We start from the raw sequence: 16,931 nt of genomic DNA, 5'->3' as shown, positions 1-16,931 counted from the left end.
GTGGATCAGTGGGCGCCTAGGGGCCCCTACAGACCTGAGGATCATATATGCACGGGCCGAGGATCACAATGGACTTGGCCAGGGCGGGTGGCGATGCTCCCAACGTGGTGATCGCACATACGGATGGATGGGCGACGCTGCCTGCTCTGATCCCTAACTCATTATTAAGCTCCTCGCTCTTTGCAGACGCTCCCTGCGCCTCCCCCGCTCCGGGCTGCAGCGGCGCAGGCGCCGGGCCGAGCCGAGCGCCGAGCGGGGAGCGGGCGGCCGTGCTCCGGGGCCGGGGTCCCGGGGGAGCAGGTGAGCGACCCGCGCTGCGCGGCCCCCAGGCCCTTTCGGAGACGCCGCCCGGCCGCGCTGCGCCCGCGCCCCCGCCTTCCCTGCCTGGCAGTACCCGTCCTGCCTCTGTTGGCATCATCCCTCCTTCCCCTGCCTGGCATCCCTCCTCCCCCCTGCCTGGTATCTCCTCTGCTCCCGCCTGCCTGGCATCCCTTCTCCTCCCTGCCTGGCATCCTCCTCCCCCCTGTCTGGCATCTCCCCCCGTCTGACATCCCCCTCCGCCCCCCCTGGCCTCTCCGGGCTCTCCTCCCTGCCTGGCATCTCTCTGGTCTCCCCCCTGCCTGGCATCTTCCTTCTCACCCCTTCCTGGCACCTTCCTCTTACCTGGCACTTCCCATTACCTGGCACCCCCCCCACCGCCGCCTGGCATCTCCGTCCCCTCCTCCTCTCCTGATCTCTCCCCCCTCTCCTCACTCTCTTCCTCCCCCTGCCTGGCACCTCCCCCACCCTCAGCCTGGTTCTCGCTTCCCCCTACCCCCTTTCTTGCACCCCTTCCATGACTGCCAAACTCCCATCTTACCTCCTCTCTGATGCCTCCCCCTTCTCATCTCTGCCTGGCATCTTTCCTTCCTTCCCCTACCTGGTACCTTCCCGTCCTCCCCCCTCCACCTGCATTTCCCCTCCTTCCCTCTGCCTGGCACTCCTCCGCCTGGTACCTTCCTCTCCTCCCTCATGTCTGGCACCTTCCCTCCTCCCCAATCGCCTTGCACCTACTCCTCCCCCTCGCCTGCCACCCCTCCCTGCCTAGCATGTTCCCATCCTGCTCCTGCCTGGCATCCTCTCCCTCCTACCCACTCCCCTGCCTGGCATCTCCCCTCCTCTCCCCTGCCTGGCACCTCCCCTCCTTCCCTCTGCCTGGCACCTCCCCTCCTCTCCCCTGCCTGGACACCTCTCTCCCATTCAGGTTGTCCCTCTGTCCTCAGCCTTCCTGCAGGGCACCCCCCCCCCCCCCGCTGGGGGCTGGTAACCTCTCTCCATTAGCATCTTCCTCCTCTCATTGCTGGCCCCGCCCCCTCACACTTATCTGAGTAGCCTCCTGGCCAACACCGCCTACGTGTGACCCTGAACCACTCTCAGCCGCCCCCACCCCATACCTGTAGCGACGCGTTTTCCTCACCCCCCACACTCCACCTGCTCAAGGACTTGAGTTCACAAGTTGGGTCCTGAGGCCAGCCGGTGGCCTTGGGGCTGCTGCGGGAGGGCTGAAACCGCAGGGAGGGACAGCGAGGGGTGGGGGGGCCTGAGCATTGTGGGCGGATTGAGAACAGGCCTACTCCAGGTGCCTGCCGCCCCGGGATTCCCTCGGATGTCCCTTCCGGGCTCCACGAGCCATCCAGGTCCCGTCTGGGCCTGATGGTCATGCCCAGTGCCTCTGAGGCCGAGCTCCTCCCCTCCTCCGAGTATCACCAAGTCCCCAAACCTTGCCTCCCCTGCCAGCCCCAGGTCTTGCCTGGGTTCTCTGCTCTGTCCTTCTAGCTCAGTCCCTCAAGACCTGGTCTGCGCTGACTGCTTCCTGCTCTCATACTGCTCCCGCCCCGACCTCCCCACGAGCCCTCGCTGGCCCTTGCCTGTCCCCTCCATCCTGGTCCCTTTCCACGCATCTCCTGTTTGCTTTCTCAGACCTCCTTGTCACAGAGCGTGGTCCACCCGGCCGACCCCCTCACGCTTCCTCACCAGCCCTGGGAAGTCCATCTGGACTCTGCCTTTGGGGCTCAGGGTCTGGCCCTCCCCTCCCACTGCCCTCTCCTTTCAGATTCTCCTCACAATGGCCCTTGGTGCTGCAGGCGCAGTGGGCTCTGGGCCCGGGCACGAGGGGGCACTGGATGACTCCCCCGCTGCAGGACCCCGTCACCTATGACTCCAGGCCTTCAGCACCCACCCGCCGTGGTACAGGTAGGCGCTGCCCCCCCCCAAACCCAGTAGCAGGAGCCCTGGGACCCCACTGAGAGGTGCTGGCTCTTGGCCTCTGGTCATACCCAAAGGCCCCCTCTGGGCATTTCTGCCCTGCCCAAGGCAGACCTGTGACACTGCTTCTTCCCATCCCCTCCCACCGCTGGGGCCACCCCCCCAGACCCTGCTGACATCTCCTTCCACCCTTGCACAGCCTCTCCTGAGGGCCCGTCTCCTCCTGGCTCCCTGGGTCCTGCCTATCAAAGCCGCTCAGAGCCGGGAACCCGGTGGGCCTGATAACCAGTTTTTGGGTCAGGTGAAAAGGGCCTGGGGCTCTGGGTTATTTCATTTCCTCCCATTCGCAGACACACAGACACACACCTCCCCCATCCTCACCTGCGTGTGTCCACACATGCTCGCTGCTGGCCGGGGGGACCCCGCTGATGCCCAGCACAACTTGGGCTCCGGAAACCTAACCCCAGACCTGCTTTGGCAAACTTCTAAAATCCTTCCAGAACCCAGGCAGGGGTTTGTTCTCCACGGGAAGGGGAGGTGGTGGCAGCCTGTCACGTGGCCTCGGGTGGGGTCAGCCTGGTGCTGCCCCCAGGCAGGCCTCCGACTCAGAGGTGCTCCAGGCCCATCACATGTGAGCTGGACTTTCCTGGGCCTCCTCTTGGCAAAGTACGAGGAGTGCGGCCAGGCTAGTACCACGTCGGCGCCCCTGGTCCCGAAGGAAGCACCGAGGGCCCGGGTGGAAAGGCTGCCTGCCTCAGAGCCCCGTTCGGCTGTGGGGAAGGGCAGGAGCCGGGTCTGAGGCCTGCCCAGCCCCATGTGTCATCCTGGCCACGTCACTAGTGGGAGTCTCCTGCGACAGGCTGGGTGCTGGGGGAACTTAGTCCCTGCCCTCAGGACCCGAAGCCCATGGGGAGCGCCCAGTGGACCATTCAGGCCCCAGGGCTCTGAGGAGGGGAAAGGCCCCGAAGGGGGGGGCAGCCTGCAGTGGGCTTTCAGGGGGCAGGGGCCGGGTGAAATGACGGTGGCTCTCCCAGCTTCTGCTTCCTCAGAAAGAGCAGACGAACTCTCTTCCACCTGGGCAGCTGGGGGAGCCCGGGCTGTCACCTGGTGCTGGCCGCTGGGGGAACAGAGTCAAGGCCGCGAACAAAGGTCCTGCCTCTTCCCCACGACCTGACCACTGCCTCGGCTTAAGCATGGACAGGCTCCCCAACTTGCAGGGGTTGGTTTTTTAATGCAGAGTCCTAAACAAAAGGTGCAAGCCGGTGTACTTTCTGGGCAACTCGAAAGTTCTCGCAAGTCCTCGGGTGTCTCAGGGTGGAGACTTGTGGAGCAGCGGGGGTCCCCAGGGGGTACCCTAGAGCCAGGGCTCCCCCACATGGCGAGTCCTTGTGAGTCACCGCTGATTTGGGGTGCATTGAGCTGAGCCCTAAGCCAGCTCCCAAGCAGCAGGAGGTCGGTGGCCAGGGTTGATCCAGACCGTGCCTGAAGGAGGCGATCACCCCCAAAGGATGGGCAGCAGGGGTGGGGAGCCTTGCGGGGGGGCTTGGAGGCTCTGAGGGCTTTGGGTACATCCTGACGACACCTGGTCACAAGGTGAATGGAGGGTCGGTCCTGACACCCCCGGGGGCCTCCCCATGTGAGGGGGGCAAGAGGGGAGGTGCTGGAGGAAGCTCCTGGCATTTTGTTCTGGAGCCGCATTAACATGAAATTGGGCTTCATTCAGCGTGTGCAGTCCCCGGCATGGAGCCGGCTTTGACGCTTGGCGGCTGGGGCACGTGCTGTCATTTGGATGCTGACAGGCCCCGTGCTCGCGTCTAGACAGCGCGGTGGGCGCGGGCCCAGGCGTGCAGCAGCTGGAGGCTGTCTTCGCCCGGCGCCGGCAGTGTGATTGCGAGTGAGAGCTCGTTATTAGGGAGCGTTAAGTGGTGGAGGTAATGAGCTGAAGGTGTCACCAGGAGGGGGGTCCCGGGAGGCGGTGTCAGGAGGTGTCACGAGAGAAGGCTGAGTTGCAGACGCGGGGGACGAGTGAAGGGCCCGCAGGCTCCGCTGGATTCTGAGCCCTTGCGGTGACCGCGCCGGAGGCGGCCGCCCGCTGCGGGTGGGCACGCGGCTGAGCGACTCCGGGGGAGGCCGGGGCTGTGGCCGCGGTGTCCGGGTTGGCGAGGGCTGCGCAGAGCATTGGTCACTTGCGAAGACCCTGCGGGAGACTAGTTGCTCACTTCAGCCTGGCCCACCTCCTGACCGGCTTCCCAGGCCGTGAAACCAATTTCTTGGTTACCTAAACTTCCAGGAAATCTGAGCATGTGTCTTAGGAGCATGTGTCCCGCTCACGCCTTTCCTGGAATTTACAAACTTGGATCATCTCCCGTGTCAGCCTTCCTTCCAGACCGAAGAACATTCTGGGGCCTGGAGCGAGGAGCAGCGTACTGTGGGGAGGGGAGGGAGGCAGAGACAAGAAGATGCAGGAAAACATGCCTGGGCTCCAGCTCTCTCCAGAAAGGGTCAGAGGCACTTTGCAGAGACACCTGTAGTGAGGAAGTCAGGGCACTGGGAATACAGGGGACGGGATATATGTGGGAGCCAAGAATAACATTAGTGCACAAACCACAAGCCTGAGGTCCCAAGACCCCTTCTGCAGTGAGAAAAACGGGGCGCACATGTCATTCACACTGCCCAGGACGCCAGAGCGTTTGCTCAGAGACACTGTGATTTCGGGCCCTGTGACCCCGAGAAGGGTTTCCTGTGTGATGACGTGAGGGGGACACTGGGTGGCAGAGCTACGCGCAGGTTTCCTAGGCCAAGGGAAAGATCCACGCAATAGTGTGCAGCCACGGCAATGTCGCTGATCATGGTCAATGCCAAGACGTAAGTTAGAAGGACTAGAGGAAGACACGGCCTGTCTCAGGAAGCACCCTACAAGCTCGTATTTACCATAGTTTTGAGAACTGTCAGGCAGCAGGAAGGTCTATTTAAAATTGGGGACGAAGTAGAGTCACATTCCTGGGGAAGGGTAATATCCTCGTAGGAACATAGAGACCTCGCCCATGAGCGCCATGGCCAGCAGCGAGTCTGGGTAGAGGGCGGGTCGGGCCACTCGCCTTCCATCTTAGGCGGGGAGCCCGCTAAGAAGTGGGCCCTCGTGTCAGGGACATACCAGCTTCAATGCAGGGCCAGCGGGGCTGGAGAAAGAAGCTTGAGCGTGAAGCTGGGATGTAGCAGGCGACCCTACACCCTAACTTGGGTTTGCTTGTCTGGGGTGTGGGATCAGGTAGAGATGGGCTCCCTCCTGCCAACAGATGCAACCCAAAGGGAAGGGCAGGCTGCAGGGGGCAGCCGTGAAGTCACTACCCCCGAACTAGGAGAAGCACTTGTCCAATAAATGTCAGACCCCCACCCCCGCCTGCGCCACCTCCTCAGGCAGAGAGACCCTCCCAAGGGATGGGAGAGGTGGCGGGATTAGTCCAGAGTCTTCTCTCGGGAGGAGCAGAGTAGAGGGCTCCCCGTGAACACATGATGACAAGAGCACGGGGTCCCCTCCCTGGTGGCGCTGGGGCTGGCCACAGTGCTGACAGCCACGCAGAAGCTCAGGCCCATTTGACCCTCCCGATTCCTTCTCTCTCCACTGGAACGATCCCGTCTTCCTTTGCTTTGATTTGATTTCCTAGACACATCTCCGTTCCATCCGCTTAAGTCTCAGTAATGCCGCTGTTGTCTCCTGCCTGGACCACGGAGGTGGCCACTGAGTGGTGCCCCGCTCTCAGTCTGGGCCCCTCCTCACCGCCAACACCGCCCCCCCCCCCCCCGCCCACCAGGCTTCCTGCAACACAGACCTGATCTCTTCTGTCTTCCGTTTCCTCTCGGGCTTCAAGTGCCTGTCCTCATTCGGGGCTTTCCCGCATGCTGTTCCCTTGGCCTGCAACACGCTTCCAGCTCCCTTCACCTGCCTAAGTCTGCCCATCCTTCAAGTGTCGACTCAAATGCCCCTTCTTCCAGGGACACTTTCTCCCACCCTGATGGGGTATGAACTCCCACCTACTTATAGCTTATAGCGTGTACCCAAAATGTAAAGATTTCGTTGTAGTGCTCCTTAAAGGCACAGACGGCATCTGTCTTGTTCAGCACAATTCAGAAAAATATTTCATGTATGAATGAGGAGGGGGTAGGGCGGGCGGGAGGTGCCTCTGACAGCTGAACTTAAGAGGACCCTGAGGGGCACCTGGGTGGCTCAGTCAGTCAGTTAAGAGTCCGACGCTCGATTTTGCTTTGGATCACGATCTCAGGGTTGCGAGATTGAGCCCCACGTTGGGTTCTATGCTGGGTGTGGAGCCGACTCGGGATTCTCTCTGTCCCTCTCTCTCTGCTCCTTCCCTGCTCTCTTGCTTGCGGGCTCTCTCTCTCTACAGGGAAGAAAAAAAAAAAAGAGGACCCCGAGATCCCTCTGTACGGTTGACCCTGCCCTCTCTACACCCCACAACCCAAGGGTGGGCCTTTCTTCCTCCCCACCTTGGCCTGCGGACACCGGAGTTGCCCTTGGCCCGTGCCTGGGCAGCAGTTCCCTTTCCAAAAGGACCTATTCCCCTGTTCACAGGCGCTCCTAAACAAAATTTAGTTGTTTGTTTTGTTTTGTTTTAAAGATTTATTTATTTATTTTCGGGAGCGGAAAAAGAGAGCATGCCTGGGGGAGGGGAGGTGGGAGGGGCCGTGGGCGAGAGAGAGACTGTCAGGCAGACTCCCCACCGAGCACAGAGCCTGACACGGGGCTTGATCCCCCCCCTGCTCGCCGCTCTGACCCTGGGATCGTGACCTGAGCTGAAACCGAGAGTGGGAGGCTTTCCCGACTGAGCCGTCCGGGCGCCCCGTCCGTTGTTCTTACGGTGAGGAGAGTCTAACTTCCTGTGACCCTGCTCTGGCCCGTTGGAGTTCTAGAGAATAAACCCACTTTCTGCCTCCATGACATCTGACTGCCTCTGGACACTGGGAGGCGGTTGTCCACACTCCCTGGGTCTGCTCTCGGGAACATTCGGGTCTGGCTTCCTCAGACGTTCCTCACCTGGAGGCCTGGGCAGGCTGCTCTCGCCCTTGGTGCCCACTGGGAGAGCCGGAGGTGGGGGGGGGCTGCCTGGTGCCAGCAGACAGGCTTTGGGGCTCCCCGGGCTCCGCTGGAAGGTGGGCTGTGCCCCTTAACAGCTAGGCAGATGTGGGAAGAGGCATGTAGTTCTCTGAGCTTCAGTGTCCCCTGTGTAAGGTGGGTCTTGATACCCCTTCTGGAAAGATCCACAGGGATGCTAAATACTGAGCACTCAGTTCCACACCCAGCACGTGGTGAATGCCAGAGTGCCCCTTGTTGGCCTGTGGGTTAAAATGTGGTGCTCGGCGTCCGTGTGTCATCCGCAGACCCTGTAACAGGGTCCTCCCTGGTTCCAGGCCCAGTTTCCATTCTCACCGCCCTTACGCTGGGGGAGCATACAGGCCTGGAGTCAAGTGAGCAGCCCCTGAGCCATTCGTCCCCTCAGCTGAGAACTCCACTCTCCCTGCTCCCACGTCTTGAACTCAGATGCAGAGTTGGGTGGTTAGCTAGAGCCCCCCACTGTCCGGACTCCCCCGCCCCACCCCCAACAGTCCAGCCCTCGCCCTTCCTCAGCCGTCCCCCGAGACTCCACAGCAACTCCCACGGGATGGAGAAGAGCCAAGCAGGCTCTGGGCGGAAGGATGGCAACCAGTGTTGACTGAGCTTATTGCAAGTTTTAGGAACTGTTTTAAGAACCTGTCATGGTTTAGCTGATTTATCCTCACCCCGAAATGATGAGGGAAATGCTAGTATTATCATCATCATTTTCAAGAGGAGCAACTGAAACAGCGAGGTTCAGTAACTTCCCAGTGGTTAGTGCAAGAGGCCCAGTTGGGGTCTGTGTACCACATCCAGCCCCCAGAGGTGTGCGGCGACCCAGACCAGATGGGCCCTCAAAGAGACAAAGCAGCCAGCCCTGGTACCCCAGCACCTAGACCCAAGGTCAAAGGCTAGTTGTCCCGGTGCTTAAAGCTCACACCACTCATTTACATTCATTGCTGGGTGCCTACGGCTTTAGAGTTTGCAACCCCAAAATGGGGGGTGGGGTGGTAAATTGGAGAAGTCCTGCCACTTTGAAAAGGGACAGCCCCTCCCCAATTCCATCTGATTGTTTCCAAGTATATCAGTGGGCTTGTTGCCAGATTTCCAGTTTTTTTAAGAGATTCTGGAAATTTGGCTTTTCTGGTGAAATCTCTCAATGCTTAAGATTTTAAAGTTTTGGGTTCTTTTTTTTTTTTTTAAGATTTTATTTATTTATTTGACAGAGAGAGACAGAGTGAGAGAGGAAACACAAGCAGGGGGAGTGGGAGAGGAAAAGCAGGCTTCCCTCTACGGGGCTCCATCCCAAGACCCAGGGATCATGACCTGAGCCAAAGGCAGATGCTTAACGACTGAGCCACCCAGGTGCCCCTTTAGGATTTTAAAAAAAGTGTTTGAGAAAGACACTGTGTGGGCTACGCCAAACCTTTCAGCTTTGCAGCTTCCTCCTTGGGCTCCTCTAATGCCGTCACCCCCCACCGGTCTCCTCTTCTAGCCCTCGGCCCAGAGCCCTAAGTCAGCGCTGCTAGCCTGGAGAGCTCGAGGGTCCCCAGCATCACTGGAGCCCAGGCTGAGAAAGACTGCATTGAGTTGGGGTCACTTTAAGCAGTCTCTTGTCATCGGTGAACTTTAAACAGAGCACAGAGAGTCTTGTCAAAAATTTGAGGGTCCTCCCCCAGGTGGAAACAGGGATCCCAGTGATATTCTACTAACAGGAAAGGCTGGAGGTAGAACCCCTCAGTTGCAGAATCCCCCTCAAAGATTGAATGTTAAACCCAGAACAGTGGCAGGTGACAGAATTCAGGGCACTTTTGACAATCAACAGTGGGGACTGGGCGGTGGGGGGAGGGGGCAGGGGCACAGTTCAATGTCAAGCCGAAAATAGCAGCAACAGTTGAGATCCGAACACAGTGGTCTGAGCCCCGCCTTTGACACTAGTTCCCTGTCTGGCTCTGAGACAATCATTAACCTCGTGTTCCTCATCTTTAAAATGGGTATAGTGGGTATAGTGATATTCAGCCCTTTAATTTCTGGGGATGTTCAAAGAACCGAATTAAATAATGCATACTGCACTGTTTGGTAGGCTATGAAGGCTCCGTGAAGATGTACGTGTGAATTTGGAGGTGTTTGACAAAGTCTCTCCCAATATCTTGAGCGTGACACATGAACGTGGGTGAATGTGCGGGTAAATATTTAACAACTGGCTCTTGACAGGGTGGGAAGGGGGAGCTGAAATCTGATTTGTATTATTTGCCAATTTCTCTGGTATAAATACTCCTACCACGGCTGATTTTAAACTCCCAACGTGACACTCCAGCTCATCACTGCCTGTTACTACCATTGAGTGAATTTGCTGCCAATTGAAGACTCAGCCCAAAGGTTGTAGACTGTCTGGAGAGAGGGCTTTGTCTGTCTGTCCTTTTCCGGTACGGTCAGCATGAACCTGGATGAAGGGAGAAGGTCGTGCTCATGGATCTATGAATGACTCACAGCTGGAAAGGATGGCAAATATATCAGATAGCCGCACTGAGACTCACGGGATCCCAAGCTGGGATAATGGGCTGATTCCTGCTGTACCCATTTTACAGATAAACAGACTGAGGTGGAGAGAGGTTGATACAACGTGGCCCTTTTGTATTCCCGTCAGTCGGTGGTGGCAGAAAGACTCAAATTCAGGAGGTCTGGCCCCCGGCCGGGCCCTGCCTTGTGCTCATAAGCGCATTGTTGTCAGCACCATGCTTTTGGTGGTCCCAGGCAGACCAGGGGATGCAAGGGGACAGGCGGGTGGCGCTGGGACGGGCGGGTCGGTTATACGAAGACCGACACAGGAGGAGGGAAGGCAGTGTTGGGAGGTGGGTGAGTCTTCTAGGGCTTCCTTAGCAAAGGAGCTGGCTGGGGGGCTTCAAGCCTGGAAACGTATTTTCCGGAGGCAGGCTGCTGGAGGATAAGGTGTCGGCAGCGGGCTGGGTTCCTTCTGAGGTTCCTTGTGAGGGCAGATCTGCCCCAGGCCTTGCTCCTTGACTTGCTGACGGCTGTCTTCCCCCAGTCACACATCTTCCCTCTGTCCCTGTGTCCTAAATTTCCCCTGTCCTAGGACACTGGTCATATTGGATTAGGGTCACCCTACTGACCTCATTTTAATTGCATTACCTTTGTAAAGACCCCATCTCCAAGTAAGAACACGTTCCGAGGGAGGGGGTTTGGGACTTCACCAAACGAGTTCGGGGTGGGGGGTAGACACAATTCCACCTGTGCCAGGTGGACTGTGACAGTGGCCTTTGGGATCTGAGCCCTGTCTCATGGAGGAGCGAGAAGATAAGCTCTAGGCAACCAGAACGTCTGGGAGGTGACCCAGGCTCATGCGCACCACAGGAAAGACCGCGGTCCTCTCTGTCTCTTGGCCTCTGGAACACCAGCCCCTCACCCGGCTGTAGCTTTCCCCACGTGGGGTCGCGCGGAGCCAGCAGCACTTGGCACTGAGCGGTCACACAATAGGTGCTCACTAAACGTGTGGCAGGACAGCAGAGGAGGAAGGGGACAGGTGCAGGGGGAGGCCCAGCTTCTCCTCCAGATGCCTCAGCCCCAGCTTCTGAGCCTCAGCTCCTCCTGGCCCAGTGGTTGCCCTGATGGATCCTTAGGTGTGAGTCGTGGGCCTTGGTGCTTTCGGTGACATCTGAATGCCCCCCCCCAACCTTTCCTGCAGTCCTTACCACGTTTCTGGGCCGCACACATGAGCTTCCCCCGGAGGACCCGTCCTGCATATCAGTGAGCTCAAGGAAGCTTCCAGCAGTTGGGGTAGAATGCAGGCTCTGCATGGGCTCCCAGAGTCACCAGAATTAGCCACTGGGAATAACTGCCCGGCGGAGCCCTCAGAGGTGCCCTTGCGGTATCTGGGATGGTCCCGCCGTGGTGGGGCCCTGAACGCTCCGTTTTCACCCGCCTCCTAGGTGGGGACTGTTGGGCAGTAGGATCAGACCCAGAGATAAGGCAGGGCAGTGAGAGCCACACCCGCAGGGTCAGAAGGGCTCAGCATCCAGGAGCTACTAATCGTGGCGAGGACTAAGTGTCTTCTCCGTGGCAGGCCCTGTCCCCAGTTCTGCACGTGCACGACTTCGCGCTAAGCCTCACATCTACCTGTGAGTCACGTGTAGGGCTTCCTGTCTTAAGAACAGGGGAGACGAGGCTCGGACTGGTGAAGGGACTTGTGCAAAGGTGGGAGCGGAGTGTGAACCCGGGACCGTGAGACGCTAGATCAGTGGTCCTCCACCCAGGGCAATGGCATCCTCCAGGGACAAAGGACAACGCTGGGAGATATTTTTGTTTGTCACACTGGAGGATGGGGGAGGAGGGTGGGGCGTGCTGGTCAAATTTCCTGGGTAGATGCTGGGGATGGTACCAACATCGCAGGCTATGTGAGACAGCCCCCGCAATAAAGAATTATCCAGGCCCAGGTGTCAGTGGTGCTAAGGCTGAGAAGTCCTGTTCTGGAGTCTAAGCTCAGAGTCATCACACTGTGGTGCCTGCAGAGACCCTACCCGGGGCAGAGGGTTCAGGACCTGGGGGAGGACAGGTCCCCAGAAGAACTGGAGAGATGGGTAGGGAGTTAAAGCCTCATTGTCACAGCCCTGTCCTAAGACAGACTAGGTTGCAATGGCCAAAGCAAAAGCCCAGATCTGGGAGCAAGGGCAGGGGTCAGGGCTAGCTGAAGGGCTCCGGGGAGGGGACTTATTGTCGGCGGGGCGCCGGCTGGCGTTATTTACAAAAGATGGTGGAACCAGGGGCTGTGCACCTAGCAGGTCCCGAGACCATCGTCCTCCGTCTGCTCCCTATTGCCTCCTCCCCAATGAGTCTTTAAGAGGCTTCTCGGCCAGTGCCACAGCTCTGTGAGCCCAGGAGGAAAGGGTGTGCTGTGTGGGGACACGGGAGAGGCTGAGCCTGGCTTTGACTGTGAGATCCTTGATCACAGACCAGCCTCGAAGATCATCTCCTCTTGATGACACACACTTTGGGCCCTGTTTCCCCCAAGAAACCTGCGGTCCCCTGCGCACAGATGGGGCCTTCTGCCTTTGGCTCAGCTCACCTCTACCCTTCCTAGGCCAAGTCAGGTCCTCTGAGTTCTCCAGGCTAGGTGAGATCTTTGGAAGCTTCTGTGTCTCAGCACAGTGAGAGAAGCAAGGGCAGCAGCTGGGAGAGGGGAGGGGCAGCAGATGTGGAAACTCGAGTAGGGAGCACATCGGGAAAGGGTGTGCTTGGAGGAGGGACAGCCCGACAGCTGGGCAGCATGAAGCCGGTGAGGCCAGTAGAACTGGGTGCTCCTAGACAGGGAGACCCCGTCAGGGGGCTTATGTGTGTCTCTCCAGGCATGTTCAGGTGCCAAGTACAGGGCAGGAGTTGGTGAAGCTGGATTTGACTCTTAAGTAAGAGACTCAAGAGGATATGCAAAGGAGGTGAAATGGTGAATTTGATGTTATGTATGTTTTATCCTAATTTAAAAAAAAAAGAATCATACGTAATGGTGTGGTTGTGATGAGGGCCGTGAGTCAGAGAAATGGACCAGAAGGTTCCAGGGGAGTCACAGGCTTTGGGGATCAGGGAATGGGACAGAGGGCACTGGAAGGACAAGAGATGGTGGTCGGAGTGGGGTGCTTAAGGCTGATTTCGGGGTGCGGGGCTGCAGCTGCTGGAATGACAAGACCCAAGAAGTAACTTGGAGCAAATGGCTGAGGGAAAGTGGGGGATGTCTAGAGGAGAGGTGGCCGAGGGACGAGAGACCCGAGGTGTGGCAAGGGCCATCCACGAAGATCCCGAAAAGCAGCTAGAAGACGACGGCTGTCAGTGCCGAGGCCGGTGGCAGGGGTGCTCTGGGGAAAATAGTGCCACGGCCAGTGACAGTCCGGGGGGGCAGTGGCTTCTGGAGGGCTCCTCTCACAAGAGGGTAATGGGCTGTTCTCAGAAGTGGCCAAGCGGATTGGAAATTTTATGTATGACAGACCACACAGGAGAAGGGTTGGGATTGGGAGATGGGAGAAGGGGGACCCCCCCAGAGGCTTACAGAGCTGGGGATGCAGCTAAGGGGAGTCCCGGGCTTCTGTAGGGCCCGACACATTCGGGGAGGGAGGTGCACTCAAGGCTGACCACGGGAGATACCGGTGGAGTGTCGAGTCAGGAGGGGAGGGGCAGGGTGCTTTTGGCCCCCACCCGTGCATCGAAAGAGCACCCTCAGACCCTGTGGGCGGGGCCTGCGGCCCTTGCCTCACCCCCCGGAGTTGCAGGGACCTGGAGGACAGGTCCCCGGGGGCGTCCAGGCAGGTTTTATCTATGCGTTCCCCTGCCAGCTGACATTTGGTTTGATTTCCCAGAAACATTCGTCAAGGAGATGTACATGAATTTTTTTCCTGCCCATTTTTTCTTCACTCAGGTGACATCCCAGACCTCAGAATGTAGTGGTCGGCAGAAATCCCTCTGACCATCCAGTCAGAGCACTCGCTGAGGCCTCAGAAGCTTCCCAGTGGTGACATTAAGCCACCAGGAGACTGTCCCAACACTGGCCATGAGGGAGCACTGAGCTGTGGGGGAGACACGGGAGAGGAAGGGCCTCCAAGGTGCTGGGATGGGGCTTCTTTCCGCTGAGAGAAAGGAGGGGCGGGGCCTGGGAGCTGTGGGGTGCAGGTGGGGCAGGAGAGATGGCTTCAGCCAGACCGAGGGCAGTGTGGGATGGATGGGTTTTCTGGGCCCTGGCTTGGGGCGGGGCGGGGGTGGGGGCGCGGACAGCTAGGAGGCTGGTAGAGGGAGGTAGGCGGTGGGAAGGAGAGGTTTGCTTTTCCTTGGTCTTGACAGTGTGTGGTGGCTGAGACCAGGGAGGCCTTGTTTTGCCCCTGCAGCTAGCTAGACAGGCCAGTGTTGGTCCAGAGGTAGATGGGTGGGGAGCAAAGATGGTTCTGTGGACACCTCCCTGCCCCTGCACCAGGCCGAGCCGTGCCCCGTGTCCCATCCCCTAGGCTGCAGGACAGGAGCTGGGACAGTGAGAGCACCCCTCAGGATCCCGTATAAACACCTCCCCACTGACCAACCCCATCCCTGCCAGAATGGGGAGCAGGTGGCTTGTTGTAAGCTGTCGGGCTTGGATTGCTAGAAGGAACCATCATTAATGATGGTCATGAGGGGAGAATGCAGAGCTGCTGCCAATCCAAAATGGGCCTCCCCCCTGGGCTGGTGGGTGCTCAGGCCCCCCCGTGAGCTGACGTTTGCAGGTATCGTGCGCGTGTGAGCCGGTGGTGAGGGGCAGGGAGGGGGCACAGAGCACCCCCATAGACTGGAGAGCCCCCCCACAGAACAAGAGAGGAAGGATTAACTCATTCCACTAGCCTTTATCGTACACCTGCTTATTGAGCAGGACCCTGGGGACCCCAAGGCAAGGCCTTGCCCTCATCCCAGGAGGCTGACTGCACAGTGGTGAAGGCTTACCGGAAGCTCAAGTGACAAGGACCAGGCTTCACTTCCGGTTGGCAGCACCCCTTAAACAGTGTGGGCCCATCTCTACATCTCTGTCTCCCTCTCTTCCCATCTCGTCTGCCTTGGTTCCTGTCTCAGTCTCATGGAATCCTTGGATTTCAGGGCAGGAAGGCCCTAGGAATCATCTGGCTATCCCCCTCCCACCACTCCTGAGAAAGCCAAGGGACGGAGAGATACAGTGACTTGCCCAAGGTCACACAGTTATTTTTTTTTTTTTTCACACAGTTATTTTTGATGTCCTAGTTTATCTTTGTGTTTTGCTTCTTTCTATCATATTTGTCTTTCTTGTGTGTGTTTGCAAAACTGACACAGAAAGGTGAAGTCACACAAAAAGACAGACGACCCCCCCCGGCTAGTAGCAGAAGGTGTCCAGGTACAGAAATATTCTCCCACAAAAACGGAGGCACCCAGCTCTGCTCTGGCCTGGGAAGAGGAGGGGGAGCCAGGAGGAGGAGGAGGATTGTGCCATGATGTCCCAGGCCTGCCAGTGTCTGCTGCCTGGAGGAAGCCCCTCACCAGAGGCTGGGGAGGGTGAAGGTGCAGATTCCCTTCCACCCACCTCTGGGGACTGGGCCTGGCCCCAAGGTCTAGCCGGGGTTCCCTGGGGGCCTGGGATTTAGGCCAGGTGGATAGGCTGGGTCAGAACTGCTTCTGGGACCCCCACCTCCCGCCACGCATGCCTTGGGGTTTAGTGACCAGAGGAGAAGTTGGGCGCTGAGTTCAGCGATGGACCTGAAGGCGGAAATCAGGGGTAATCAGGGGTCCTCAGCCGGAGAGCTCCAGCTGGTCTCACTATCTCTCTGTGTCTCTGTGTCTCTCTCTCTCTCTCTCTCTCTCTCTCTCTCACACACACACACACACACACACACACACGCTGACACCCCAATCAGTGAGGGTAATTTCATTTCGCTAAGGAAAGCTTTATTGCTGGGGGTATCCGGAAAAGGGGGCAGCGGAAAGAGGTCTCTCCCTTCAGTCTGGTTTCCTTTGTTCCTCCCTCGCCTTCCTCCCTCTCCCCTTCCCAGCTTCCCTCCTCTCCTCCTAGCCTCCTTCTTCCATTCTCCCTCCCGGGCCCCTCCTCCCCCATCCCCCAGAGCTGGGTCCCCGTTACAGGACCTCCACTGAAGGCGGGGAGGGGGCGGGTACCGCGGGCTCCGGCCTCAGCCTCGATGGCCGTCTTCCCGCAGGGAAGGAGTTAAGTCTCTCCGCCGCACCCCTCCTCCCTCCTCTGCCTCCCCCGCCGCCACTGAGTCCTGCAGCTAGGCCCTGGGCTGACCTTCACCGGGAGGGAGGCCGCAGTGCGCATGCCCGGGCCGGCTGCCGTCCGGCTCCAGCCGCTGCCGCGGCCCCCGGCGGGCGAGGGCGAGGGAGGGCGGCCGCCGGCCGGGACGTGCCCCCCGCGCCCGGCCGCCCTCCGCTCCCGCGCGGTGGTGGTGATGGGGAGGGGGAGGCGGGGGACGCCGAGCCCGTCCCGCCGGCCGCGGCGCATCTCTCCCTGAGCGGGGAGAGGCGCTTTGCCATTTGGTGCTGGTGGTGCTTCGGAGGGAAGGAGAGATGGGGGGACGGCAGGGGGGACTCCGGCTCCGAGCCGCAGGGCGGCCGCCCTCTGCCCGGACACGCGCACGGTCTGCCCGGAGCACGGCCTGGGCCGGTCGGCCGGGGCTAAGGGCCCAGCTGGGCTGGGAGGAGGGTCCCCCGCCAGCTGGAAGCAGGGCTTTCCCTGGACCTCCACCCTACCCCGGGCCGGGCCGGAGCCTGTGGCAGGAGCACTGCCGGGCGCTCTTCTGGGGCTGAGCCACTGGGGATCCTGGTCTTTGTGAGGTGGGAGTCCTGGCTCGGGGTGCCCACTCCTGCGCCTCTGCTTTCTGGTCTGAAGGGCCCCCCTCCCGCCCCGTGTCTGCACATGTCGGGTTGCCCCTTTAGAAGCAACAAGGAGATGTGCCTGCTGGTGCCTTGTCGGTCGCACCTTGTGGGTGGGATGTGGGGCTGGTGGGGCTGGGCCAGTGCATGCAAATCCCTGTGGCTCCTTGTCCCTCCGCCTTTGCACTGGTGTGTGTGCCTGAGGGCC

At 59.4% G+C, this 16,931-nt stretch overlaps 1 protein-coding gene across 1 annotated transcript in view; it reads left to right on the top strand.

Moving 5' to 3' along the window:
• Positions 1–230: 230 nt before the first annotated feature.
• The window catches only part of SMARCD3 (SWI/SNF related BAF chromatin remodeling complex subunit D3), a 29,009-nt gene continuing 12,308 nt past the window's right edge, over positions 231–16,931 (top strand). Inside the window, exons 1-2 of the mRNA XM_080818483.1 lie at positions 231–300; positions 2,093–2,232. Of these exons, the coding sequence (XP_080674609.1) occupies positions 2,194–2,232 (39 nt within the window). The 5' untranslated portion in view covers positions 231–300; positions 2,093–2,193. The remainder of the gene's footprint in view (positions 301–2,092; positions 2,233–16,931) is intronic.

The sequence above is a fragment of the Martes martes genome, assembly GCF_963455335.1.
Source record: "Martes martes genome assembly, chromosome: 11".
Taxonomy (NCBI): domain Eukaryota; kingdom Metazoa; phylum Chordata; class Mammalia; order Carnivora; family Mustelidae; genus Martes; species Martes martes.
Note: the sequence above shows the minus strand (reverse complement) of the source record. Positions and strands in the feature narration are given on the sequence as shown.